This window comes from Embiotoca jacksoni, unplaced genomic scaffold, assembly GCF_022577435.1.
Source record: "Embiotoca jacksoni isolate LCO1_2020_lvr unplaced genomic scaffold, fEmbJac1.0.p SCAF_23, whole genome shotgun sequence".
In the NCBI taxonomy this organism is placed as follows: Eukaryota; Metazoa; Chordata; class Actinopteri; family Embiotocidae; genus Embiotoca; species Embiotoca jacksoni.
This window is the reverse complement of record NW_027185374.1, coordinates 1,269,386-1,297,333: the sequence shown is the minus strand read 5'-3', so window position 1 is coordinate 1,297,333 and position 27,948 is coordinate 1,269,386. Positions and strand designations below refer to the sequence as shown.

Here is a 27,948-nt window from a genome sequence, read left to right as displayed (position 1 = left end):
CCCTCTGCTGCCCCCTACAGGATAACAGGAGGAAGACGTAAAGCGCCACAGCCAGTAAAAATATCTCTGCCCTTTAATTTGCAACTAAAATATAGATGAAATAAGAGAAAGATATTTAGAGTCTGTTCACTAAAATTTGTTTATCCTTTGACATACAGTATATTACACAATTGGTGCTGTGGTTATTTTGGAAGACAATAGGAAGCGACAATCATAAAAGCATACAACTACAGTCATCAATAGACCTTTTTTAAAAATATGAATGCATGGCTCTGGTGTTAATTTTAAAGAAAAAAAATCTGCCTCTGATTTTATATACAAAGAATGACAGAAGTTCTTTAAATACAAAAGTAGATAAACACATGTGCAAAAACTGACAATAAAAACAAACAACAAAACAAGTGAGAAAAAGTAAACAATTTTCATCTGAATGGCCTGTTCTACTTTTGTTCTGCCTTTCTTTTCTGTCAGTACATGTTTTTTTCCAGTCAGATTTGACTGCTGATCTACATGTGACACATGGCACCACTTCTGTAAAAGCCTGGATTGAAGAGTAGTTCATATTTGTCTTGACATATTTTTTGGAGTTGAAATATCTTTCTTTTCAGATTGCAGTTGTGCAAGTGTCTGTCTTTGTAAGTGATAAAACAATTTTCCCGTCAGTAACTAAGTACAGTGTTAGAAATAGGAAGTGCAGTCAAACTCAACATATCCCTGAAACCAAAATTCTGGGCTCAATCATTAAATATATGGATCAATATCACGCATACAATTTTAAATCTTTACAGATTTTTATACAGTTGAGGTTTAATCCCAAACTGCACACAGGCTTGAGAACATTGGACCGTTTTCCAGATCCAGCCACTAGAGGGCAGTAACCACCTGCACTGAGGGACACTTGGTTGCCTACTTAATCTGCAATGAGCACCTGTTTGCCTTGTGGTTCAAACATGTTGGAAAGTTTTCCATGTAAATAAATAGTCCACAAGGGGGAGAGAGCACACCTCACAGAAAAGAACCAAACAGGAAAAGGTGCAACACACATGGAGGATGAGGAGCAGCCAGACTCCAAGGCAAACAGGCACTGCACTTAGTGTTGTCTAGTTATACTGCACATTTATTGTGGTGTAAAATGCTGTTGATTCCCTGAAAACAATTGACTTGATCTCTTCAATTTCAGTTAAATAGGACGTTTCTGTTCTGGAGTGTCAGTGAGGTACGGTGCTATCCGGAGGTAGATCTTTATCATGGCAATCGGTAACAGTTGTTAGGTGTTCACGTGTTTCTTGCTTTGACTGCGGTCTCCCTCTATCCAGTAGGACTCTGTTTGCATCTCCATCAGTCTGGAGACGGTCCTCTGGAAGGCAAAGATCTCCTCCTCAGCTGTGAACAGAGAAAGCCGCTCGGCCGCACCCTAAGGAGTGGAGCAAGGCCGGCGTTAGCAACCAATACATACAAATCAAACTTAAACAGAAACGAGTATAAGTGTGAACATGCCGTTCCTGAAAAATAGGCTCTGGCTCACAGTAAAACTTTCCTGGAAACATAAAATTACGTAATAAAAAAATCCTTAAACAGCAGCAATAAAAACATCACATCTGTGGATTAAACACACACCGACTCCCTTTTAACACAACAATGATTCACAATCCTACTAGTGGATATTGCAGAGCAGTTTGTTATCACAGCAACAAAAAACAATAACAACAACAAAAAAGAAGCAAATAACATGGTGACATTCGATTAAACAGGGTAAACAACAGAGGTGAGATCATACCCCGTTGAGACCCAGTTCGTCCAGCAGCAGTCGGTCCCGCTCGTCCTCTCCTCCACTGTGGACAAACAGCCGGTCTAAAGGTGCTGCTGCCAGCAGCACTACTCTCACCTGAGACAAGGAGGGGAGGACAGAGGGATAAGACATGAGAACGTTTGTTTATTGAGGTTACTTTCTATATTATTCATTATTAAGTGTCTGTTTTCCTGTGATCAATATTAAATGAGAGAAGTCAGCCATCCATTCTTTGCCTACCTAAAATTAGTACTTACATTTCTGGGCAGTTTGAGGTGTTTTATTGCATCCCAGAGATTTTGAAGTGCATATTGACTTTTTCTTTTCTTGAATCAGATTTCCTCTTTTACACAATATAGAATTGATTGATAGAAGTACAGGATGTGGGCCACTATGATGTTGGCTCAGTGTTTAGTGGTAATGCACTTCAGTAATTAGTTTCTGCAGTAGTGAATGGAGCATTTAGCCTCTACAATGGATCATATAGGGAATCAAACTTCAGCTAAACTGTCTCCTCTGAGCTGTCAGAGCACTTTGACAGTCGGACTGCAGAAGCAGCACGGAAACATAATAATACATATATAATTATATGTATATTGTATATATAATATATATATATGTATATACATCTGGGTCAACTCCTGTGGTGTTATAACTTATAACTATATAAATAATAACCATAACCAAAGGATGATGTTGCCAATGAAGGTGTGTGAAATTTGCTCATCAGCAGGCAGCAGGAAAGGCGGAATAGCAAACTAGTATGAATAAGTTAAGTCCTTAAAGAAATGGTTTTATGACTTTGGTGTAGAGGAACGTCATTCGCCTCGACTCCATCCAACATCTGGAGTAAACTGGAACGCCAACATAAAACCATTTCTTATCCCCCAACATCAGTGCCTAACCTCAGTAATGCTGTTGAATGGGAACGAATAGGGGCACATCTCTGCAGCCAGGTTGAAAGAAGACCAGAGTCTGTTTTAGAAGCAGATTATTGCTCCTGGTCCAACTCTTACACATGGGTCTAATGTTTCATGTTTCCATAATTTGCTATTGTATAGTACATTTTAGGGATGTAATGGGAAAGTAATGTAATAGGTGGTGTAATTGAGTAATATTTTGTCAAATTTAAATAAGTCAGAAGTCATAAGTGGCAGGATGTTTCCCATTCTGTCAGTTTGAGCTTGATACCTTGTTGTCATAGAAGTTGTCGATAAGTGTGGTGAAGCGTCTGGCCTGGTCCTTCAGAGTCAGCGTCACCATGGGAACGTGGCGGATGAAAACGGTGTCAAAGAGCTGTGCCATCTCCAGGTAGTCACTGGCCCCCAGAGGCTGGAGGATAACGCAGAAGGTTACATACTGAAACAAATCTCAGCCCACAGCTTCCAGTCAACAGCAGACAGCATGAACACAGAGCTGCATAAACACACACAGACACACACTGTTAATTTAGCACTCTGCTTACTTGCCATGAAAAAATTACAGTGAGAGCACGTTGCGCAAAAGCCCTCTCTGCTTCCATTCAGTTGGATTGCTCTCAAAATTAATGAGGACATACCAACATATGTCAGAGGAAGCCTTGAAGCTCACATCCCTTCTGAAACCCACCACTGTCCATCAGGGTTGAGACAGACTGCAGATTACTGTACCAATCTGCAGCCGGCTCAACTAATCATAAAATTGTCAATAGACTTGCTTTTTGACATTGAGTAGAAAATAGGACAAAGATGGAGGTCAAAGGCTTGGACAAAAGTTAGATAGAGCAGGGAGGAAAAAGATCACAGAGGTCATAAAGAGACAAGAGAAGAGCTTTGAATTAGAGCGGTTTGATTAGAGGTGAATGAATTTTATAGGCGTGTGAGATCGTCGAAAAGAGAACAAGGAGATATCTGTAGTTTGAGTTTGGCCAGAGGTCAATACTCATAATTCAGGCCGCTCTCTACTAGAAACTGTTTAAAACTGAGAAGCTTTATTTAATTTCCTGTTTGTCTTGCACTTTGTAAACACTTTAAATTCCGTATAGCCAAAAGAAGATAATTGTTCATGTGTAACAGTACTTTTACAGGCACATATGCCAACAATGAAGCAAATTGATATTTATAAAGTAAATGATCTGAACAGTACTCACTCTACCACACAGCTCATCAAAAGTACAGTCAGCGATGGAGCCACAGGTCTTCTCCAGAGTCACATCTCTGCCCAGCACAGTGAGCACCCGAGGACCTGTAACTATGGAAACACAAAGACACACAGGCACGCTACATGATCCTCATATCACAGTGTTTTTAAAATCACAACTAAACTTGAATCATTACATGAAAACAAATCTATGCAGGAATGTGCTGCTTTATAGAAATGTGCCCTTTGTTGGTAACTTAAAAAACAGGAAACAAGGAAGAAGACAATAACAACAAAAAAAACACTCACAGATATGCATCATCCAGAGTTTAGAAAATGTGCATTTCTATGTGTCTACAAATTATATTTTCTGCTATCATACATCAATATAAGTATAAAACCATTATTGCCATGAAATTTGATGTTTTTACAGATTTACATCTCGAGCGAGAACAAATGTGTCTGAGGTAGGAAAAGTATTTAGACACCGACGGATCCATTGTTGACTTTGGTGTTATTCTGACATTTGTTGACAAAAACGACAATAAAAAAAAATAAATGTACTGCCGCTGAATATTGTCTGTTTTATCCTTTTAACGTGTAGAAATGTGTGAAGCAAAAACAATAAATACGCAACTAATCTACATAAAAGGCTTCTAAATTTTGAAATGCTGAAAGCATTCAAAAGCTCACTTCTTAACATGATCAACATGATGTATGCTAAACGTGTCGTCATCCTGCAACCGCTAAAATAATGTAAACAATGTTGATGTCTCCTTATTCACCCATCTATCCTTAAATCCATCACAGAGTCTCTTTATTCAATAGAATTTTATTTATTCAGCGCAAAATCTCAATATAAGTCATCTCAGTTAACATAATGAGATCCTGACAGCAGAACCCAACAATTCAACAGTTGGAAGGAAAAACATCTTCATTCAGGAAGCTAAAAAGGAGACAGATCTGTTCAAGTCATCGTTTATCCTTCAACTTCCTTACCACTCTTTTGTCTTAATGCCAGCTCCTCAAACAGTGCATCCAAGAAGGCCTCAGCACCAGGATCCCCTGTGCTGCACGACACACACACACACACACACACACACACACACACACACACACACGGGGGCAACAAGACAGGGAATAAATAATAGGATATGAAATTAATAATGCTGAAGTGTCCACATCAAACGGTGGCAGCAAAGAGAGCATGGGAGGGGGGCACTTAGCTTTTCACTTCGTCAGTAAAAAACAGGATGTTAGGCTCTAAACACAAACATTAGCCTGTGAATGCACGTCAAAATGAGACTGTGAAGTGTGTGTTTGTGTCTCGATGTGTGGTTGTGTTTTAACTCCAGGTAAAAGGGTGTAATGTGCTCTATTTACATATAGTGAAAGGACGAAAGCACTTGTTTGTCCGCGTGTTTGTGTGTGTTGCTAACAGCGAATATCTAATGAGAAAAATAGAAAACTAGCTTTTAAAGCTCTGCCATTTTCTCTGATTCTATTGATTCCTCTTTCATTATTTTCATGGATCTCTCAAGGTAATGCAGGTCTTTATAAATCTCCCAGCCAGCTTCTCCCCCATTTATCATTCTGTTTACCTTTTCTTTCTGTCCTTAAAAATTAAAAAAAAAAAAAACCTAACTACATGATGCACACGAATATTTCCTGTGTGAGTGTGTGTGTGTGTGTGTGTGTGTGTGTGTGTGTGTGTGTGTGTGTGTGTGTGTGTGTGTGTGTGTGAATGCTTGTGAGTAGATTTTGCATGCAGGTTAATTTCGACTCGTTACCAGACCTCTGCACAACTTCTGAGATGAGTTGGAGCGAAGAAATAAGAAAATGGGACCAATGATGGTGTGTGTGTGTGTGTGTGTGTGTGTGTGTGTGTGTGTGTGTGTGTGTGTCTTACAGGTAGTAGAGTTTCCCTGCTGCAGCCTTGTCCAGCGTCCTGTAGTCAATCCCAGAGTCTAGACAGATGGTGTGGCAGTATTCCTGCATGCACATATACACAAACACAACATACAGCAGGTCAAATGAACTTCCTGCCTAAAGAGCAAACTTTCAATATGTTCAAGAGCAGTGATTTGCAAGAAGGAAGGATAACTTTTTTTGTTCTGCAGTAAAGTCTGTATTTTTTATTTTGGTTTAAAATCCCGACAGTGAAAATATTAAGTTATACATTTCAGTAAACACATTGGATTTGCAGATTTTAACTTAGAAATGACATTATACAGGTTTTTATTTTTCACAATAGGTTTGTTTAAAGGTAATGTTGGCAATTCTGTAAACAAATTTGATGTTGGGATTATTTATTCAACAGTTTATTCATCCATTTTTCCATAATTTTTGTTATTGCCAACAAATTCTATGAAAAAAACAACATCAACAATGTATTATTCTTGATATCTCCCCAAGCTGTCAGTGCCCAAATACTTTAGTCCATACTGTAATAGTTAAGACAGTTAGATGTAAATAGTTAAAACAGGTCAGAAATATACAGTGTACACATATTTTTCCATGAAATAATTTCCTAAAAGAGTTGTGCACTGTAGTTTTTACTCGAACAGGGCTAAGTGGAACATTTGTTAGGGACGTCTTTCAGCTAGAGATTAGTTTTGTTAATGAACATCGATGCCAGCAAGACTCTAGAAATCTAGAAAAATATTCCAAATACTGAATGGAAATACAAAAATGTAAAACATGCAGCAAACCTCAGTAAATCAAGATCAGAAATAAATGGATGACATGTTGTAGGTTCAGATTACGTCACATAAAAATCTTTGTGAACAGACCGTTGTTTTTAAAAAAAATTTTTTTACTGTGAATAAAATAGTTATATTTCAAGATGATACATTAACACCATCATATGCTCCTGCAATGCCAGCATTATAAAACAGTTCCTGTAGCTTTGCAGTTGTGTACTGTATATCTGTGATGTGAATAGTGGACGCTGAGCGCTGTGTCACTGCTTCCTCTTCATTACAAATGATAAATTGAACAAAGCAACTGAAGAATGAACAAATTAAACGTCCGGGAAACACAAATGGCAGCAGGCATCTTACTATCTTCTGACAGCTCTGAGATTTTGAGTCACTTCTTCATGGTTTATTGAGCTGATCTATTGTTCTGCAGCTATTCAAGTGTGCTCCAGCAGGGGTGAACCTGCGATGCAGAGTTCAAACTTTTCCACGTAGTGTAAAACGTCAACAGGATTCATGTCAGGGAGTACAGCACAAACTATAATCATCATCTCCACTATTCTATCAAAGAAAAGAGAGGAATTGCATATCATCCCATCCGACCCATCACCGGCTGACTGAGTATTCAACGACAGCTCCAGTAAATTATGAAATCAGTGAATTTCTGCCACTGGCCTCCTTAAGCTGCAGGATAATTAGTAATCATCACAAAGCAAGGGGACGGAAATACGCTATTCTTCTCCGCTGTCAACTTTTTATCTCCGTGTCCGCTCACACAAACGGGGTTCCTACTCTGAGCCAATTGGCTGAATCAGGCTTAATAACAACCTGACAAACTCGCCCTCCCCCACGCACAAAAGGGAGGTGTCATTTCATCAACCTACTGTGACCCCACCAACGGGTAAATAGTCCCTCCAAAAAGAAAAAAAAAAAGAAAGAAAAACTTGTCACTATTGCCGCCACATCATTAGAATCTCAGTTTGTCTTTTCTCCTGCCATCTTCTACTCCCTCCTTTCATGAACCGTCTCTACCTTCGGCAAAGACGGCTGATGCGTTTCTTGACGGAGGAGCGAGGTACAAATAAGAGAGAGGAATAGAAAGAGGAATGGAAACACAATCAGTGATGATTCCATTGGTTATTTATAATCAGATGAGGCAGAGGCCTTGCGGGGTCATTACTTGATTATCCATCTTGAGGGGATTGTCAAGTTCTCACTCCTCCAAGATTTCATCCGCCTACACATTGTGGTCTTGCAGCCCCCCCCCCCCTCCCCCCCCCCCCCCCCCCCCCACACACACACACACACACACCACCACCCGCCGCCGCCGTCGCCGCGCTCGTCTCACAGACTCAAATACTTGTCAGTCTACTTTGCAACTTTCAGTCTCATCTCAAACTGTGCCTTTGGTGTAATCTGTAAATCCTGCTGTATAGTTGCAAAACATCTGCTGGATACACAGTTTTTTTGTCATAGTGTGGAAGATCTTGGGCAATAAACTGTTCAGTCGACGAACGATGAATTAGTTGTTTTGAGCAAAAATTATGAATATTTGCTGGGTTGCAAAACGGATCAATTCTTTAGGTTTGTTGGACAAAACAAACAATTCAAAGACAATTGTGATTTTTTTTTAATTTTTTTTTTGGTACATTAAGACATTTTATAGGTTATACAATAATCAATTAGTTAATTTTCAAGTTTCTAAAAAGTGTAACGCAACAGCTCTGGGTTTTGGATTATAAATTAAACAAAATAAATTAAAAAAAATTTTGCTCTATAAAATTGTGTTGGGCATTTTTTTTTATGTCTTAATTATTTATAAAAATTACTTGACAGATTACCTGATAAAGAAAATAATTATTTGTTGCAGCTGTACTATCATGAGCCAGGCTACAAGATTCGGTTTTTGTGTTCGTAGGGTAAAAACTAGGCAAATGTGTAGCGGCATGGAAGCAGTGCAACAGCAAATTAAAAGTTTTTCTATTTGCACGGATGCATTCAGCGACTCAGACACAAGAGGGGAGGAACACAAGAGAGAGAGATGACAGACATGAGAATCAGAGACCCTTTAGAAGAAAGTCATCCAAACACATGTAGCTCCAATCATGTCATTGTCCGGGCTGTCCACTGCTCTCTCTGGACAGCCGTTTAGCATAAAAAGAGTGGCTTCTTTTTTTCTCGCTGCCTATGCTCCCTTCTGCGCCCGCTCCCTCCACGACATATCTTTCTCTATCCTTTACTCCTCAAAAAGTTGCTTTTGAGTTTTTCAAAGAGCGCGGTGCCATTGAGCTGCAACAAAAGCCAAGGATAGCTGACTATTGGGCCCTGATGAGGTCCACTCCCTCATTACCCAGCAGCAGAAAACATTAGATGCTTTTTTTGTTTGGCCTGGAGAATTGACCAGACCTCAAAGAAATGCAGGGTGGGAAGGCTGAAAAAGAGACGGAGGGGGGAGAGGGGAGGAGGGGGGGAGGAGGGGAAAGGTTGTCGTTCATTCAACCATGTGTGTCTTACAGCCTTGTGTGGAGGGACAGAAGAAAAGTGGGAGGGGGTAGGGATAGAGGGGTCGAGAGAGAGAGGGGGGAGAGAGAGCGGGAGACGGGGGAGAAAAGAGAGAAAGCTTAAAACACTGCCTTTATGCTGGCAAGTTCTGGACGACTCTTCTGACATCAAAGTGTTTTCACTAACTGGGTAGCTGCTGTGTGTGTGAGCAAGCGAGTTGGGGGTGTATCTGGTGATTTTATTCATTCTTGGGCAGTCTGGGGGGGTACGTGACAATGTGAACACCCTAATTACACCTAATGATCTATTCCCTTAAAGTGTGACCGCCTTGGGCCAGCGACGGATTGTTCTGCAGGGTCGTTCTCACAACCTCCCCCTGCCTCGGCTGCTCCTCTTGGGGAAACATCCTTTGAGTTGGAGGCCTCACCTTTTGTGGTCCGGGACCCCACTGGACCCCCCACCCTCAACCCCTCTTGAGCTTCGTTGGCCCAAATCCGAACCAAACTGAGACTCAGGCTAGGCTGTGCTACCTGCACCTGGCCAACAGAGGCTCCACGTGTTGATGTCAACAGACAGGGACATAACTAATGGGCTCCATGCAGCTGAGCGCACAACAAGTGGTAAAAGTTCTGCACAGGGTTCAAGACTATAAGGGAACGGATTTTAAAATACTGCCTCCTCGCTGATCATCTTTTATTATCAATCCACCACACCTTTAAGACAGCACTCCCCCAATTTAGCACTGAACTGTGAGATTGTCAGACTGCCCTTTAATGAGGTAACACCGGTCTATATAAAAATACGGAGAAGCTACTCTTAGCTACAAGGTGATACTGATTCCCAAAGTATCGATACTCTAGAATCTAAGCTATGAACCCTCCACTTAGTGCTGCACTCTCTGCATTTCTACTGATCTCTCTCCTTGTTATTTAATAATTTACATGATAAATATTTGGATTAGTTATCATTAAAAAATAGTCTTGTGTTTTAATATAAATGCAATTAATAGATTGACAGAGAACAAATCAAAAGAAATGCTCGATGTTTTGAAAATCAATTGAGAAACAGATTATTGATTCATTAAATCAATAAAAAAAAAATCAGGAAGCATGAGCTGCCTTTAATATTAAGAGGTATTTGTATTGATGTCAGTGATTATGGCTCGGGTTTTAGTATCAGACTGGAACCAAATACTACTTTAAAATCATAGCTACAGTAAAACCAGTCCGAAAATAGCATTAAAATCTTGACATCTGCACAATAAAAGTTTCGTTCATGTTTTATGCTATTTTAATCTTTTCTCAACATTTTCTTTGTTTTACATGCCTTAATGTGAACAAATGTATCGACATATAAAGACTTGTTTGAGACAAGATAAACAAGTTAGTAATTGCCATATTCTCCTATATAGGTCTTTTCCTTGAAAACAGGGAAGAAATGCCGCTGGTTCGATTCCCAGCCGGCCAGACCTTGAATGCAGGTCACTCTTTCCCCACATTTCCTGTTTGTCTACACTGTGACTATCAAATTAAGGCAAAAATAACCTTAAAAACAACCAACAAACCAAAACAAAAAGCATACATGTTTGTGAAGTTAGAAGTAATAGTGAAAGTTACCTTCAGCGTACAAGTGGCCAGCTTTACAACTGAATACAGTTTAAAGCATCTATGTGTGTGATCATACGTTTCTGACTTGAAAATACACAGATAAGGAAACACAGGAAAACATCAGATAAACCAAAGTAACTGGATCAATAAAAAATTTGGGTAAAATTAGTTGCCAGATTTAATTCCTCGTGATTAAAAGCAGAAACATCAATTTGACTGTTCTTGATCGTCAGGGTTTTAGAGGAGAGAGACTCTGGTAGGAAAAAAGTGAGCTTCGCCCTCGAGCCATACAGGTAGTGGTACTGCTCTACTATTAAATACTCTGGAAGACAATTACTGTTATCAAATATCAAAATCCATTTGATTTGAACCGGCAGGCTTTGAGCTCTTCCAGTCCTTCTCCCCAAAGCCTTCACTGGAGGACCACATCCCTCTCATTCCTCAATTTTTCTTTCTGTTTTCATTTATATATTTATTTTTCTCTCATCAGCAACTTCACAGCACATAGCAATTATTAACAATGACACAAAAAGGGAGAAGGAGAGTGGGTCAAAAGAAGGGTTAAAATCAGCAGGAAACCCAGAGATACTCAAAGTTGCCTCGGGGTTGTTGTCATGTTTTCCTCCCCTCGGCAGAGCTTTGTGCAAAACTGCAATCGAACAAGCGCAGGGAAAATAAAGTCACTATTCTGCTACCAAAATACAGAGACCTGACCTTGGGTGAGTAAAGCCAGCGAGCAGAACAGGATAGTGAGAGAATAAAGAGCAGGGATGAAGGGGTGGAGAGAGAGGATGGGTGATGAAAAGTGGAGTGGAGAGGGAGGACAGTTTGTGAGAGGGAAAGAGTGTCTTAGTTACAATACTGGCAGTGTCCATTAAAAAAAAGCCCTAAAACCCTGTATTTTACAGAACTCTGAGCTTTGCCATGGCTACAAAGAAAAAAAGCGTTAACAACTGAATAGATTCACTGATGGAGTCCACAAAGATGCTAAAAAGGACAAGAAATTACAAATGACTGTGAATAAAAAAAAACTAGTAAACAAATCTAACAGTGAAAAACAGTCAGGGATTTTTAGATGAATCAATGAAGTTCAACGCTTTCCGTGTTTGGCCAATGGATCTATTTAAAACATTATACTTGAAGTCATGATTTTTTTTTATTTCTAAGATTGTGGAGGATGGGACACAGGGGAAATAGGGGTACCAACTAATCAAAAGTCAATAGTTAAATAAAGACATCAACTCAGGCGGACAGAGGTGGTGGATTAACCTTTACCACTCCAGCTCAGGTGATAAGTAGGAGAGGTCAGAGGCTATTTTTACGTGTTAACACCCTCATTCTCTGCCGCATTCACTATAGAAACACGCTCTGGCATACACATGTGGGAGCGATCTGCATCGAGGAGGAGGACCTGCATGGTCCCTGCAAGCATTAATTCAATCTATTAAGGGTCAGCTAGTTAGCAATGTGACCCCGTTAAAGCACGCTTTAACTTTACAGAACAGGTCGCTATAGAGAACGCTCTGCACCCCCCAAAAAAGCCCGACCCCGAAAACCAGATGGCCTCACAAAGGGGAACATGGGACCCTGAAAGAGAGGAGGTAGTTCGGGGCAGAGAGGGACAACAGGCATTCAGAACTCTGATGAGGGTGGATTAAAGAGGGCAAGGGTGCTGCTGGGATAGTGGGTGGGGAGCAGGGTGACTCCAAGACTTCCCCAATTGTAGTGAGTTTGCATTTGTGCGTGTTTGAAGTTACAGTGGTTTGGTGATCCTGGAACTGTGCTGCAGATCAACTCTGCAGACCCTGTCTGAGCATCTCTGTTGTAATTTTAGTTTTATTTTGTACACAATGATATTCAGTTATCAGCCTGAAAAGTGATTTCTGAGGTCAAAGCACTCAGGAAAACATATGAGCTCACGTTATACACGTTAAGCCATTTCAATGTGTCTGATTTCTAAGTTACCCTGAGTGTTTTTCCCAGCATTATGTATAGTATTTCTTTGATATATTCACCATTATAGCATTTACAAGTACCAATATATCAATGATATTTTGTTTTTGCAATATACTAAACCAATGTATATATATTAAAATATACTATAAAGCTCTAACTATTAATTTACAATACAATTTTTATACAGATATCTATTAAAAGTAAATAGAATAATATAAATAATAATTTAAAAATGTAAAAAGATAAAGCCACAAAATTTTAGTAGCAGTTTGAGTGGTGATTTTCAGCAATCCAGTTACGAGAGCGTTTATCTGCTACTTCATACTGTGAGTGGGACTCAGTTCAACCTAATCTGATGACTGCATGTCTCTATTACAATTATGGGTCATAATAATATCAAGTAAATCACCAATGGGCTAAGCATTGTGAACTGAGATCATTAAGGTAACTCTTTTAATGTTGTGAAATTACAAAATGTTGACAATCACACATGTAAGTTAGAGATGATCACCTGTCCTCCATAGTCCTTTGCAACACATCAATTATATGAAGCTGGAATTTTGCACAGTTTGCAGTATTGTCCTTGATTCTTACTGTACTTCATATTATTCAGTTATGACTTTATTATTAATTGAGGTTCATTTTTTGAGGAGTGGTAGTTGAGCCCAATGCTTATAATTAAATGTGTGTGTGTGTGTGTGTGTGTGTGTGTGTGTGTGTGTGTGTGTGTTGCTTGTTGTTTCCCACCTTACACTGTCAACGTTTTTTTCTTCTAACTAGTAGAAAACGAGCAGTTTTGAATTGATAGCATGAGAAGCTGCAGAGGGAGCACTGCTTACCTTTACTATTTAGTCTAAATACCAACAAAACATGCAAGAATGCTGCCCTCCTCTGTTGCAAAATGCATGACAACAAATTATTATGCAATTATTTATGATCATGATCACTCCAAACACATCAATGACCATCTGAGATGCAGGCAGAATAATGGCGCTACCTGCTTAAATTGCAAAGTAGATTTTTTTTTGCTAGAAATGCTAACCGTCGCATCGCTCCTCGCCTCCACCCCCCACCCCCACCCCACCTACACCCCCTACTTTTGAAATGCAAGCAGTCTGGGTCAGTCACTCAGCTCGTCCACCCATCTCCCATTCACATTACCTGTACCCACTCACGCTCTTTCCATCTCTCCCTACCTTTCTCTCCCTGTGAGTCTTTCAGCGTGCCCTGGTATGATCAAAGACAGCTTTGTGACACTGTGCGAGGCTTCCAGGAAGCAGAAAACATCAAACCTCTAAAGAGCAACTTGCAAAAAGACAGACACAGAGGGACAGAGGGACAGAGGGACGGAGGCGCACATGCAAGCGTGTGTATGTGATAAACGAATGAATAAATTAACAAGACGAGAGAGGGATGACTTTGTCTCTACCTTCAGCACGTCGATGAAAGGTAGGAAGGTGTCCCTCTGAAGTCCGTTTTTGTACAGATCTGAAAGAGGAGGGGAGGGCCTGTATTAGAGGTGCTGTTTAGCCTCCTAATAATGTCATTCCCCCGCCACAGATTGGCAGATAAAGTGGCTATTGATGAACTGAAGGATGGGTGGGGAGGCACGACAAAAGGACTGGGACCAGGGGAGAAAAATGGATTTCTCTACCGGCAGCGGCAGCAACATAAAATTCATTACATTCCCAAACAATGGTGATGAGAGAAAGGACTGTCGCCTTTTCAGAGTGGACAATGTCCACAGCAGCTCGCTGAATAGGGGTTTCAATTAGCTCGGCTGGAACAAATTACATCTGAAGTAGCATCCCTGATAGACAGATAAAACAGATAGGGATTCACACACAAACAGGGACAAACACACATACAGTGAGGCTTAAACTCTCTCCAGCTGCAAATGCAAACAAGTGGCCGTTGTTGATGTTTGGGTTTAAGCTTACTACAGTAGGACCTGACACACAAATAACCCTCGCTTGATAACTCCTATACTGTAATGGACGACTACTGCTCAGGTTAAAGGAGTAGAGATTCGTATTTTGGGTTCTCTTAATCACCCAGAGTTATTTCAAAAGATCAACACCTCGCTGATGTCTGCATGGTAAACATGACTACAGATTAATGAGACACTATATTACAGAGCACGACCGATACTCCATTTTTGGGGCCACTGTTGGCACCGATACCAAGAATCAAAAAGTTTAGATATCGATATATCGGACAAAATGTGGTTATCAGACATTTGTGACAAAGATGCCTTCACGGTATGTCGTGAAGGCAAGATATTTTACAGTTTATGAATAAACTTGATTGTCCAGAATAACATCAGTGTGCTGAAACATTTGACTGGGAATGTAATACTTATAAATAACTATGGATTTTAAAAAGTAAACACAAATAGAAGCACCCCCCCCCCCCCCAAGCATCTTTTTCTGCATTATGTTATGTAAGGAAACGTTTTCATATCGGCGTATAAAGGACAACGGTTGTCAATAAGAAATTTCCCCTCGGGGATTAATAAAGTGAAATAAGAAAATAAAAAAAAAATAAAAAAAAATATCTGTGATCAGCTGACAACATTAACCAATCGATACATGGTGAAGCTTTAATAAACGAACGCCGATCAAAAAGTTCACAGACTGTTCCTAATGTGCACAAACACAGTGGAGCGCATGAATTTGCACCGAGCATGGGGAAGCTATAACCCTCATGAGTAAGTATTCCAAGTTACATCTCTTAATCAACATCAGCACCTGAGTTAAGTGTGTTTTTGTGACCACTGGTAGGTATTTGTGATGACCCCATGGACCTGAGCAAAATCTAGCGAGCAGGGGTGGCTGGGTTGCGGTTGAGAAACTCAACTGCCATCACGCCCCACCTCAGGTTGTTTGCACCGAATGTCACAGTTGGACTCAGTGTTGACAGTCTGACCTTTGGGGCTGAATTCACAGTCTAAAATACCATGAATGTCAAAGAAAACCCACCATGTTGTGCTCCTTCCTCGGTCTTGGACAGAGACGCTCTGCCCCTGCTGAAATGTAAATGCCACTCAAAACACCTCACTTGGCTCATTGCTGTAGATTTTTTTTTGGAGCATTTCAAGGGTCTCTGTTGCTGATCTGAGTTTGACACAAATTTTAATGTGCAAGTCCACGGTGTCATCGCAAATGCGCACCTACTACTGCTCACAAAATTGTGTGTAACTCAGGAGCTGACGTTGATCAAGTGACATAAGTTGGAATACTTAATCATGAAAGTCTCCCGCGCTCCATGCGTATCATGGTGCCACACTCTGTTAGTGCGCAATCAGAGCAGTCTTGAAACTTTTTGATCCACCCTTATATAATGTGTTTAAATGAGCGAGCTTTAAAGATGCTGGTTGGTGGTATCAACCTTTTCATTCAAATATAATGGACTTTTATTTAGTTATAAATAGAGGCCACTGTCAATTAATTGTAGAACATACACTTATTTATCAAAATAAGCTCGCACACACACACTCAAGTCCATTAATGTAAACTGCATGTCATCAACTACAATGAAGGGGTTCCACTTTGTAAAAAACACCATTTATCCCTCTAACCCTCCTCAATTGCAGCAAACTCCATCAGTGACTAAAAACAAAACACTAGATGTTGCAAAAGCCTATCTCTCTAAATTCCCCCTCCAAACACATCTCGGGCTTTTTGATAGTGCCATCTCCACATCAATAAAGATGGAAAATATATGCCTTTCATGTGCAGTTACCCCTTATGGCTTTCAGTGTTCCATTAACCATGTAATTAATACCAAGTAGGCTCTCTATCAAGTTTGCATGGTTTGGCGCTTTGTTCTTAATAGCTAGTAAATATCAGAGATGCACGTCTTTGTCTACGAGAGCCATCTTGCTGCCATCCACTTCGTACCCACTCAATGCTTTAAGACATCAACATCTTCCCCTGAGAAAGAAAGACGTCAGACAGCACATCATGCATTTATCTCCACCCTTGATCACTCTTGCTAATTCTTCCTCCATCCTGCCTCTGCTGGCAGTAAATGCAACATCAAAGCCTGTTTAAAGACTGTCATGTCTATAAAGGTGGTGCATTAACTGTTCCTCTCCTTTTCCTCTGCTTAATTGCTCTGAACAGAAAGCAGTTGGTGAGGTCCTGTAAAGCTCAATGTTTAGCTGCTGGAGCCGAGCAATGTTTGATAAAACTATTCAATAAACAATTTAGATTTAAGTAAAGTAACTGTGTGTGTAATGTATTGAAGGAGGAGAGGAGCAGAAGCAAACACTGATTTATTTCAGCTGCAGGCAAATGGTGTTCTTTACAGTAGACCCTCAGGGCCACAGCATTGTTTGAGAGTATTTTACAAAGCGTTTCCGCCGAGTCCTTCTCTGCTCAGCTTTCCACCGAATCCTTTGCACCATTCGATTGCTTTCATTACATGTTGAAAGCCAACAGCAGACCTTTTTCATGGTAGATATTTTCACTTATTGCAAGGAAAGCCTAGCTGCATTAAGGATGGCTGCGTTCCACTTTGGGGAGCCCTGTTGGCTCACTGTCATGGCTTACTGGGACGTTCTATACAATTGAGCCATCGTTAATACACCTGTGCATTTCCTACTGTGACAAGTCAAGATGTCTGCTGTGAAATATGTATGTTGTGAAAGTACACTCACAGTGAGGTGCAGACCAGAGTGAGCTTCAGTATATGCTCATTTAAAAGTCATTTCATACGAGATGAAATGTTTTTCTTCCCTCAAATAATCCCAAAATGACTACGACTATTGACAATCTCAGATTCCTGATGAAGGCGAGATAACTGAACACATTTGTGGAAATTAGTAACATGTGTTGGACGGACATTAAGAAAAGTGTATAATTTGATAAACAGTTACTAGTTGGTAGTCAAAAGGAGTATGCACTTCAAACTCTTTCATTTTACTTGCATCTTAACAATGGCCAAAAAAAATCTGCCCCTAAACCTTGCACCCAATAATCTGGGTATGAAATGGAACAAAGGGCTTTGATGCACGGCATTTAATTATCTCAAACTTCAATATAGATTTATATAGTTGTAGGTGAATCTGCTTGTGTATTTCACGGGTAGCTTTTTCACTCATGAGCATCATATGGTTTCAAACTCGCCTCAGTGTTTCAAAAGCTGCAATAAAAGAATCCATATTCACTATATTTCGAGATACCATTATTATGTGCTCCTGCAATATTTATAGTATTGAATATTTACTGTTGCAACCATTTATTTTGGTGGTAGCAGCAGTGTTTCTGTTAATGAGATGCTACATTTATTCTAGGAGTTTCTAAACTATTAGTATTTTTTCATTGTCAAGTTTTAAAACTGTGTCAAGCGACTGAAAAGATTCACTTTACTTTACTCATTGCTTTGCGTGGACTTGAAGTGGCAAAATATGAGAAAAGAACTGGAGAGTGCTACAAGTGTAAGGCTGCAGACTTGCACTAAACCATCCAACTGCTACCTACTAACTATTCTTTTTAGTGCTAACATAAACAACAGCTAAACAAAAAACACATAAAAAGTACAGTCCATGTGTGCTGGTCGTACCATCCGGGGCTCTGTTGGAGGTGGCCACCACCACCACTCCGGCTTTGAACAGCGTCTCAAACAGCAACATCAGGATCATGGCATCAGCAATGTCGGTCACCTGGTTGAAGAGAACCAGAGAAGAAGAGGGCCACATTCATGCACTGTATAATCTACCTTTTCTTGCCACACACATGTGTGTGTGTGTGTGTGTGTGTGTGTGTGTGTGTGTGTGTGTGTGTGTGTGTGTGTGTGTGTTTGGAGGGGAGATGGGGGGTGGGGGTCAAACCACGCCATCAACACTCCATGTTGATTAGTGTCATTCAGGTATGCTCATTCAATCCTTTTTGTCTGGTCATGGCCATTCACACTCGCATATACACACACGCACACACACACACACACACACACACACACACACACACACCTAAACCACTTGAACTGACTGCAAATGGTCACGAAGCGGCTTTCTGCTGAGGACAAGTAGTTGAGGCAAGGCAGCAGACCTGAGCTAATCAACTGAGCAGATGTGAAAAAACTGGACGCTAGCACGGAAACAACAGGGAGAAAAGAATAATGAAAACAGAGCAATGTGAATCAGGACTGAGGTCATGATGGCAGACAAAGCCTCTATTAAATATGGCTATAAAAAGGCATATAAAAGGTGTGCGTGTTCTATGAACAAGACACAAGGCCATACGAAGTCATAATACATGAATCCAATTCACATGTCTGCTGTCTTTTTATCTACATAATTTTCACGAGTCCACAATAAACAAAGGTCGATGACAACAGAAGGAAGGATGTTCATGAGTCACTGACAGTTAAATGAAGAGCTCTGACCTTACTATTAGTAATTCAGTGCTCTCACTTTTGTTCATATTCTCCCATCTCTCTCTTTTTCACCTATGTTCTTTTGAACATCCATAAAGGGAGAAATCATGTTACCCTGTGATGCACAGTAGTCAAAGCTGCATGTATTTAACACGCCTGATTAAGCATGATGACCAGATGATGAGATGATGAGAACTGAGCATAAATTATTGTAGACCTCTTTTATTGCACAAAGTCGTCAGCTTCCTGCCAATTGTCATACATTTTCCATAAAATAAAGCTTTTTCTAGCAATAAAACATAAAAAATACACAAAAAAACGAACCTTCCCAACAAACATATTGCTATAAAGAAAAGCTATGTTTCTGTAATATTGTTGAACATTTCATTCTTAGCCTTTTAAGTGAGTTACCTTGTTTATTTAATTACAAACCTTTAAAGAATTAGGATGTCTTGGACAAAAGAAAGACTTTTCAGTCATGTGTGTGTCCCGCCCTCTCCTCTCATTCCCTCTTACCTACTTTCCTGTATATAACAGACACTTCTGATGGCCATACCCACAGCATATGCCCCCTTTCATACTCTGGAGAGTCTTCTGCTTTTGCATATTAGCCCCACTGCCCTTGCCAATACTTGATTAACATTTGTGTTAAAGCCTTGATTTTGCTAAGGAGAGGTGGCTAAGGGCATCAAATTAGTGTGTGTTTGTGTGATTGTGTGTGCATGTAATGAGAATCAACAGAAAGCCAAGGCTCTGTGTCTCTCTGAAGGGGCCCCCATTTCCTCCGACCACAGGATTTTATTTTCATTTCAAAAGAATCATTTAAAAATGACCTTTTATACAACATGGATTTGTTTATTCATGTGCCCTCAACATGGGCATAGTATGAGGGGCAATATTGATTGCTGAATGAGTAGGGGGAGAGGGAAAGAGAATGGGTACCCACCGAATGAGAAAGGTGGAGGGGACTGATGTAGCACTTGTGGAACACAAAAATAATGGTGCAATCTCTGTCAGCCATGGTCGATATTTAAATGAGCATCCAATTACTCAAGCGGCTGTCAGTTTACAGCGAGGCACACGGGTGCCAAATTAAACCTCTTTTGATGTTACACCTCTTTATGTACACAACCTATGAGCAATTTCGCAGAGGCTGCACAGTGACCGAGGCCCTGAGACAATGACGCTCAAGCGTTTTCTTCTCACTCTTCTTCTTCCTTTCTCACTCTCTTCCCATCTTTTCCATCTCGGACCTCTCAATGGCGAGTATTCATTAGGGGAGCCGGGTGGGGGTCGTAAAAGGAAGGAGGGGGGCTACAAATTACTGATAATGGCACGGCGCTAATGAAGAGAATGGAGAAATGTCATTAGCATTTAAGAGGATAAGATCCATCTGACCCGCCGCCGCCAGTCGCTTTCTAGCTCCACTCACTTAAGGAAGCAGGAGAGTGCGACTGATACCCAGAGCCTCATTTGCATGGCTGAGTGGAGGAGGATGCTGATTGGTATAGACCCCCGCACCCCCCAACTCTCCCAACCCCGCAACCTCTTGTTTATGCATTACAAACAACGCACACATGTCTACTTGTTTCCCCTCCATTCATCGGTAGCAACAGTCGACGACCAAAAACAGTAAAGCTGGCGACGGCAAACAAAACAAATCAATGAGAATGCACAAACAGCGCCGCAGTTTAAAATGTGAAAGACGGACACATGAAAGGAGCAGCTCTTGATCCTCGCAGATGCACAGAGAGTGATTAGAGAGAGCAACAGCACCTTGTGTGACCTTTGACCTGCTGGCATTAACTGTAATGATATCAGTAAGAGGAAATACATTGTGCCGCTAACAGATGTGTTTGGCTGGCTGAGGATGAATACATGAACACGTGTCTCTCTCTCTCTCTCTCTCTCTCTCTCTACTGCTGTGAATGACGAACTACCTTACAGAGAATAGAGAGAGCTTCAGTAGTGGCGCTCTCCTCTGACACCAAAGGGTAAAATAATGAGAATTTCTGCATCACTAATGCCTCAAGGTGCTCTTCAGTTGTGTAAATGCTGTGTACAAAAACTGTGGTTGACTTGGCTGTAACTGCTTAAAGCAAACTAACAGTAAAATCACATAAACAAGCAGCAGGGGCAGATAATTGAGTTTTAGTTTAGTTTTAGTTTTAAAGTGGTGCAGTTATAAGACATTGACAGTGAACATTGTATATCGTAATACATTTGAGTTTACACAATATACGACTACTGTCCTGGTGAACTACTTCTTAACTCCATGCTTGGAGAGGATTTTTCATTGGTCCTGGAAGTCAGTTGACAACTCTGCCATACTGAAAAGAAGCCACTAGGTGTCCCCGGTCATGTGTTTTTATCAGCATCAGCAGCACAGGAAATATGCTGGCTGTGATTTAACATTAATAATGACCACACATTGAACACTGACTGCAATTTTTTGAATTTTTTTTTTCTGTTCCTGGTCTCACAAGAAAGACGGGTAAATCAAAAACAAAAAAAACAAGACTGTAAAATATCACTGTTTTCTTCTTCATGTAGAGATTTTAACATCTGTGATCTGTCAGTTACAGTATCTGCCAAAGTCTCATGTCCTGTTGATTTCTACTGACACTGGCTTTTCATTGGGTTATAAGATATAACATATCTGCTGCAGACTTGTTTTTTTCCCCCTGAATATTTGATATACCAGTAACTATAAGACATTAATGTAGCATGTGTGAAAATAAATTACAAATAATGGCTTTTGTATGTGGTGAATAAGAAACATGACCAACCGGTCAAATGTTTCCTATTAAAAGACTGTTGGTTAAATTGACTCTAAAAATGTTTTAGATGGGATATTATTTGAGTTTAAAACATGAACATGTAAAGCAGCATGCTCATTTTTATTTATTTTTTAAAAGTTATTTGAATCTTTAATCACCTTAAAAAAATATTATTTATACTATACACACAATATGCCCCAGAAAATCGATTAAATCTTGGCAAATATATTTTAAGGGATTTATGGATCTGTATCTAATCCTTCTAGCTAACGTGTATAGCTTAACAATATAATATGTAAGCATTGGCATGGTGATGTTAAATAAAGTTGTAAAAACAATATATTTGCCAGTATCACATCAGCAAATATATGCAGTAGTTATAGCCAAACAGATACAAATATTGAAAATTCTCATCATCTAATTTACTTAAGCAGGTTTTTAGAACACACACACACACACACACACACACACACACACACACACACACACACACACACACACACACACGGTGCCTGTAACATACTCGCTCACCTGAAACTCGTCAAAACACAAGAGGCAGGTCTCCTTGCTGATCTCCATGGCAACCGGCGATATGGGGTCATAGGTGAACATTTTCCCTAGACTTCGTTTTGGCAGGCTTTGTTTCCTCCGATGGATCCCTTTAAGCAACGCACAAACGTCAGGCACATCTTAAAGCACACCTGCATCAGCAACCCAAACCCGCTGACAACTCTGAATAAAGCAGTAATTTCACCTGCGTGAATAATGGTAGACAATTAGCAGGGGGGGAGGCTTCAGGACAAACACAAAGGTAAATATAGGATCTCCAGCACACGAGGAGTCAGAAAACTTGCATGCCAACTTTCTAGCAGTTAGTGCTGCGGAGTGGAAGAACACTACTAACTTTTGTGGATGTCCAACATGAAGCCGTTGAAGTGGACTCTCTTTTTACGAGTGTTTTTCACATGGGAGTAAAACAAATCCATGAGCATGGTCTTCCCTGTGCCTGAAAGGGAGACACATGAAGGAAACAATTATTATGAAAACTTCTGTCCTGAAAGCAGAAATTTTAGCACCACAGAAAATCGCTTAGGGATATTTATTTGTTAAAAATAGACCTTTTTCTACATGTGATCTTACCAACATCTCCATAAATATAGAAGCCTTTGGGAGGTGGTGGTGGTGGTGGAACGGGCTCCTCCTTTGAGATGAAAAAGGGAAAATGTTTTACGTTCAATATGAACAGCTGCTTCTCAATGAAAACAACAGTACATCACAGTTAACCACAAATCAGAGTGGTTACCCCAAATGAATGCATACATTAATTCCTCGTTAAAAACACAAAACACTATAGCTGTTGACCTAAATAAACTCCTTTATATTCATTACCATATATGTCTGTATCATCATTTGATAAACAAAGTATGCTAAGGCATTAAGCCACCACTACAGTGTGAGGTTTCACATTCTCCAGACTAGCCCACTGCAGGGGAGGAAGACAAAGGGAATCTAATCAACAAGACAAGCCAGGGTTCCCACGAAAGAAAAGCATCATCAGAGGAACAATGGGGGGATTTGTCAGACAAAACGGAGAGGACTGGATGAGGCTCCATACGAGATGGAGTGGACTTGTCTGCGCAGCCTGTTTAGCGCTGCTAATTGTGATACGGTACTGTTGCATTGAGGTGCTGCTGGAAGTCATTGTGCTGCCTGCCTCCTATTATCAAAAGGTCCTTGCTTCAAAAAAAAGAAAGAAAAAGAAACGTCTTCTGTGGGACCAAGCTGAGAATATCGAGTAAAGCCAAATATCTCTGAAGAGGAGCCAAACCATGTGAACGCATGTGTCATCAGTGTGATCATGATATGTAATGATAACTAGAAGAGTGTTTATCTCTAGGTGGCGACATTATAGATGTTTCATACAGGTTTCAGGAACATAGTGGTTGTGGATTGTCCATCTCTGTAGCAGCCCAGTAACACCAAATAGCTTTGGAATGAACTCACTTACTAAATAGAAAGGTTTTTCCTCTTCAAATTTAATTTACTAACTATTTCATGGGGATGGTACTCAGTGTGTCCACAGCACAAGGGGCACTTGACTCTGGTAAATGTCGACAATGGCAGATTGAAAAGTAAATTAGAAAAAAACAATCTTGCTACCCATCCTCTCTCTCTGCCCTTTCCCTGCTCCTCCCCGCCCCCGTCTATCCCTCCGTCCACCGCCTGTACTGAGCTGGATGTGAAGCACTGGAAGAGCAACAAGCCTTTCCTGTCTGCTCTGGCATAACAGCGTGTGACTTCTCCCTGACTTCCCAAGCTGCCCTCTGGCATGGTGGGGTAATTGTCAGAGGTGGCTAGTTGCCATTCTGCTACAGCAGAGTGGAGAAAGACAAGGCTGTCCCTCAGCCACTCTGTCTAGCTGAGCTCTCCGGCCTTGTCTCACCTCCTGTTTGGAGGATGTAGACTGGCACATGAGTGGAAAGTTCACATGCAGGACATGGCCACTTTGGCTTTTAAATGACTTCAGGAAAAACTGCTTTTGACCATGTTTGTCACAGCCAACGTTGTTAAGCCTCGCACTAGCGAGTTTATTCAAGTTATTGGATCGTGGGAGTCTTAAGTTATAGCTTTAACTCGTACAACTGTCCTGCTGGAGGCCGAGCGTGTACAGGAGGACTCCATGATGCAGGTCTGACTTGAAGAGGGTGGCTCCCACTAAACAATGGCCCATTGTCAGCCAACCATCCGCAAAACCACGCCACATTGGGTCAATATTAAGTCAAGTGTACTCTCCCCACAGACTTGGTCAGTTAGTGAGGACAATGGCGGCACTTTCACAGAGAGAACAGACACCGAAAGGACAGTGGTATGACCTGATTCAAACCAGAATAATTGCATAACCACTCCAGTCAGTGTGTGTGTGTGTGTGTGTGTGTGTGTGTGTGTGTGTGTGTGTGTGTGTGTGAGAGAGAGACAGAGAGAGAGAGAGAGAGAGAGAGAGAGAGCGACAGGGCAAGAAATAAGGTGCAAAAGGAGAGGGGTGGGTGGGGCAGTTGGTGGTGGTGTTGATAGCCTAACACCAAAGTATTTGTCAGAGTCCCGAATCAAAAGCAAAAAGGACAAGAATGGCCCAGACAATGGGGATCCCCTCATTACTGCATGGGGACGGTGAGAGAGTGAGAGGGGTGCCGGGACAGACCCAGCGGGAGGTCTGCCCTGCTGCCTTCCAAAATCTCAGCCTAACCCTGTGTGTGTGTGCCAGCCACCCAACAAAAAACTCCCACCACCAAATACTAGACAGTCAGCTCCCCTGACCTAAAAACAACAGCCCCCTGCATTATGCCGTTCCAAAACTCACATGCACAATAAACTTCCCAGACCCCTACCCTCTCTTTGACCTGAACCCCAAGGCCACCATCCGTGATACAACTGGAGTGCAGTGCAGTCGACTCTGTCAAGTCTCTCCATATGTTGGACGTCAGTGGTGCCTTCTAAACTCTGTTCACAATCATGTTGGTGACATTTTACTTGAAGTGTCTGAATCCTCTGAAATGTTGAGCACTTTTTAATTTCTTAGATCACACAGAATGGAAAGAAGAACATGTTTCTAATACTTTTTGCTTAAAATCCAAACAATAAAGTTTGTTAGTTTTGGTGCAATGTGGTTTAGAAGTGTCAAAAAAAGGTTAACTACGCATTTACTATTTTGTTTCTATCATGTAGGGAATATTAAAATGGGATTTCAGACATAGTCGTGAGCATTAATGTAAGGTCTTGAGCTTGAAAAGAGTATAAAAAAAACCTTTAAAAGTCCCTTTACTAGCTTTTAATAGCGTGCTCTTCATCACTGGATGGTGTTTCGTCAGTTGTCATTGAAATGGATTTATTGAGATTTGACATTACCGACAGGATTTGTTTATCACAGTAGCTTCTTAGCATGTATGTAAACAGAAAGCACGGGATAACCCAAGAAAGTGGACCTTGTGTTTTGATTGTTGTATCAACCATTAATGGTGATTATGAAGAGCAATAAATCCCATAGTCTCTCTCTGCTACAGAACAGAAAAAGGCAATGACACTTGGCTGAAGTACGGACAAATATGAAGCAGTTGGTTGCTTTATGCCTCAGTGGTTAGGTCTGTTGTGTGGCCTTGATCAGCTGTGTTTATGTTTTTTTGGAGACTCGTTACTTATTAAAAAATAAATGAAGAACAAATAACCTAAATCAAGAGTACGTGCACAACAATTCTACACAGACTTAAGTCTGATTTAGGACTGTTTGGTGAAAATCATGGGTTTATTTGGGGATGATGCCGATATAAAGGAGTAAACAAATTCTAATATCTATATATTGGAAGACATTCTTACTGTTTATACAGTATATATAAACACATTTTAGCACTAATTCCTCAAATGTGGGTATATAAGCACTTTTGACAACATTTTTAAAGAAGACAGGATATTTTACAGTTAATTGTACTGATACATACTGACATCAATTAACTGAAACAGTGAACTACACTGGGAATGTGATGATTCTGGATGACTATATCTATATAGATATATAAACAAACATACACAAAAATACTTTTTAATTTATCCCAAGCAGCTGGTTTCTGTATAATGTCCTGTAAAATAAAGTTTCATATGTGTTGGCAGCACATCAGTCAACATATATGCTGATATGTCAGTCTGAAAATTGTGCTCTAATGACAACTTGATAAAAAAAAAAAAAAATCAACAATGACTATTGCATTTCATGGTTGCATCAAAATAATCAGTGTGAGTACATGTAAGGCATAAAACCCGGCAAATTGTACTTTTCATTAGGAAGAAACCATACCTCATTCACTACAACTTATCAGCCCTTACATGACATATCATGTCTCTATAATAACTCCTGTACCTTTTCAGTGGGTTCACCACCTTTGTTTTCAGCTTCATCGGGTCGAATGCCGTCATCTTTCGAGCTGTGTGGGTTCAAGTAGATGCCGTTACTGTAGGTCTTCACGGTGTGCTGCAGTTGAGCCAGCTGCTGGAGAACACGTCTCTGCTGAGCATCTTTCCTCAGCGAGCCGCACCGGACGAGGCGATCAAAGTGTCCAAGAGCGGAGCCACAAACATCTGCAGTTGGAGAGTCCGAAGAGCAGGATGATGGAGATGAACTGCATGCCCTCCAAGTACTGTAACCTGGAAGTATTACATCAAGAGACATCCGTTTTATTCTTTACATCTTTACTTTAAAAACAATCTCATTTATTTAGATGTGATGAAAAGGTGATTGGAGAAAAAAAACAACACCAATAGGCTACAATGTAATACAGAGGTTATAATATGTGGCCAGCAAAGTTACCAAACGGGTTTATACCAAATACATGTTGCAGTAGTACATAGTTACACCATCGGGCAGTGTGACACATGGCGGGAAGACACGAACCTTTTCGGGTGCAGCTGCTTGACAGCCGACAGGTTTCTTTGGAAGTCAGAGGTGTGTTTTTTAGGAGTAAACTCAGAGAGCATCTGACTGCTGCAGGCACCGCGGAAGTCGCCATGATGTTTCAAAAATGCTAAAACTTTATTGAGATTCAAGGCGCATGAGGGTGACACCAGCATGGAAAGGCTGTAGTTCCCGTCATAAATATATATTCTCGGATAGAACACAGTATCTTTTATTTTTAATGAATAGTGAATATTTTTTTATTTTATTTAGCCTATTTATTTACTCTTTTTACATTTTTACAACAGCGGGTTATTGGAGACAAATTGTTGTTGTACGTTATAGATTTTAGCCAGTATAGATGTCTGTTTTTATGACTAAATGTTAACGAGCACATTCACATGTGAAAATTCACATTTTCTAAGTAAATTTAAAAAAAATTCAGATAAATATAATATAGGCAAAAACATTTTTTAGCATTAAATCCTGTATATTGAGTGTGCTGTGTGTTTAGTAGGAATCTCTTTATACTGTGAACTGTGTTTGATCTGGATTATAAAAATGAAATGAACACCTTTATGTCTCTGGACTATAAACTGTACAACCAATGTGCCCGCTGGCGGGTTGTAAACAAACCGAGCAGCAGGTGGCCGAACACCGTCAGCTGACCCTCAGCTGA

At 40.5% G+C, this 27,948-nt stretch overlaps 1 protein-coding gene across 1 annotated transcript; it reads right to left on the bottom strand.

Annotated features, from left to right (window-relative positions):
* Positions 1-125: 125 nt before the first annotated feature.
* afg1lb (AFG1 like ATPase b) lies at positions 126-27,419 on the bottom strand. The gene is made up of 13 exons (XM_069158156.1): positions 27,270-27,419; positions 26,739-27,022; positions 22,973-23,033; positions 22,737-22,838; positions 22,364-22,491; positions 18,240-18,339; positions 14,101-14,159; positions 5,817-5,899; positions 4,907-4,977; positions 3,918-4,018; positions 2,981-3,121; positions 1,778-1,885; positions 126-1,414 (listed from the first exon to the last, which is right to left on the bottom strand). The coding sequence occupies exons 1-13, from the start codon at positions 27,382-27,384 to the stop codon at positions 1,268-1,270; spliced, it is 1,500 nt and encodes a 499-aa protein (XP_069014257.1). The 5' UTR covers positions 27,385-27,419; the 3' UTR covers positions 126-1,267.
* Between the last annotated feature and the right edge of the window lie 529 nt (positions 27,420-27,948).

Excerpts from the sequence above, each read along its gene's own strand:
- afg1lb (XM_069158156.1), bottom strand. The coding sequence starts at position 27,384 with ATGGCGACTTCCGCGGTGCCTGCAGCAGTCAGATGCTCTCTGAGTTTA. Across the intron at positions 14,160-18,239 it reads CTCCAACAGAGCCCCGGATG|ATCTGTACAAAAACGGACTT; the intron begins GTACGACCAGCA and ends CTCCTCTTTCAG. Across the intron at positions 4,019-4,906 it reads GGCATTAAGACAAAAGAGTG|TTACAGGTCCTCGGGTGCTC; the intron begins GTAAGGAAGTTG and ends GTGTTTCCATAG.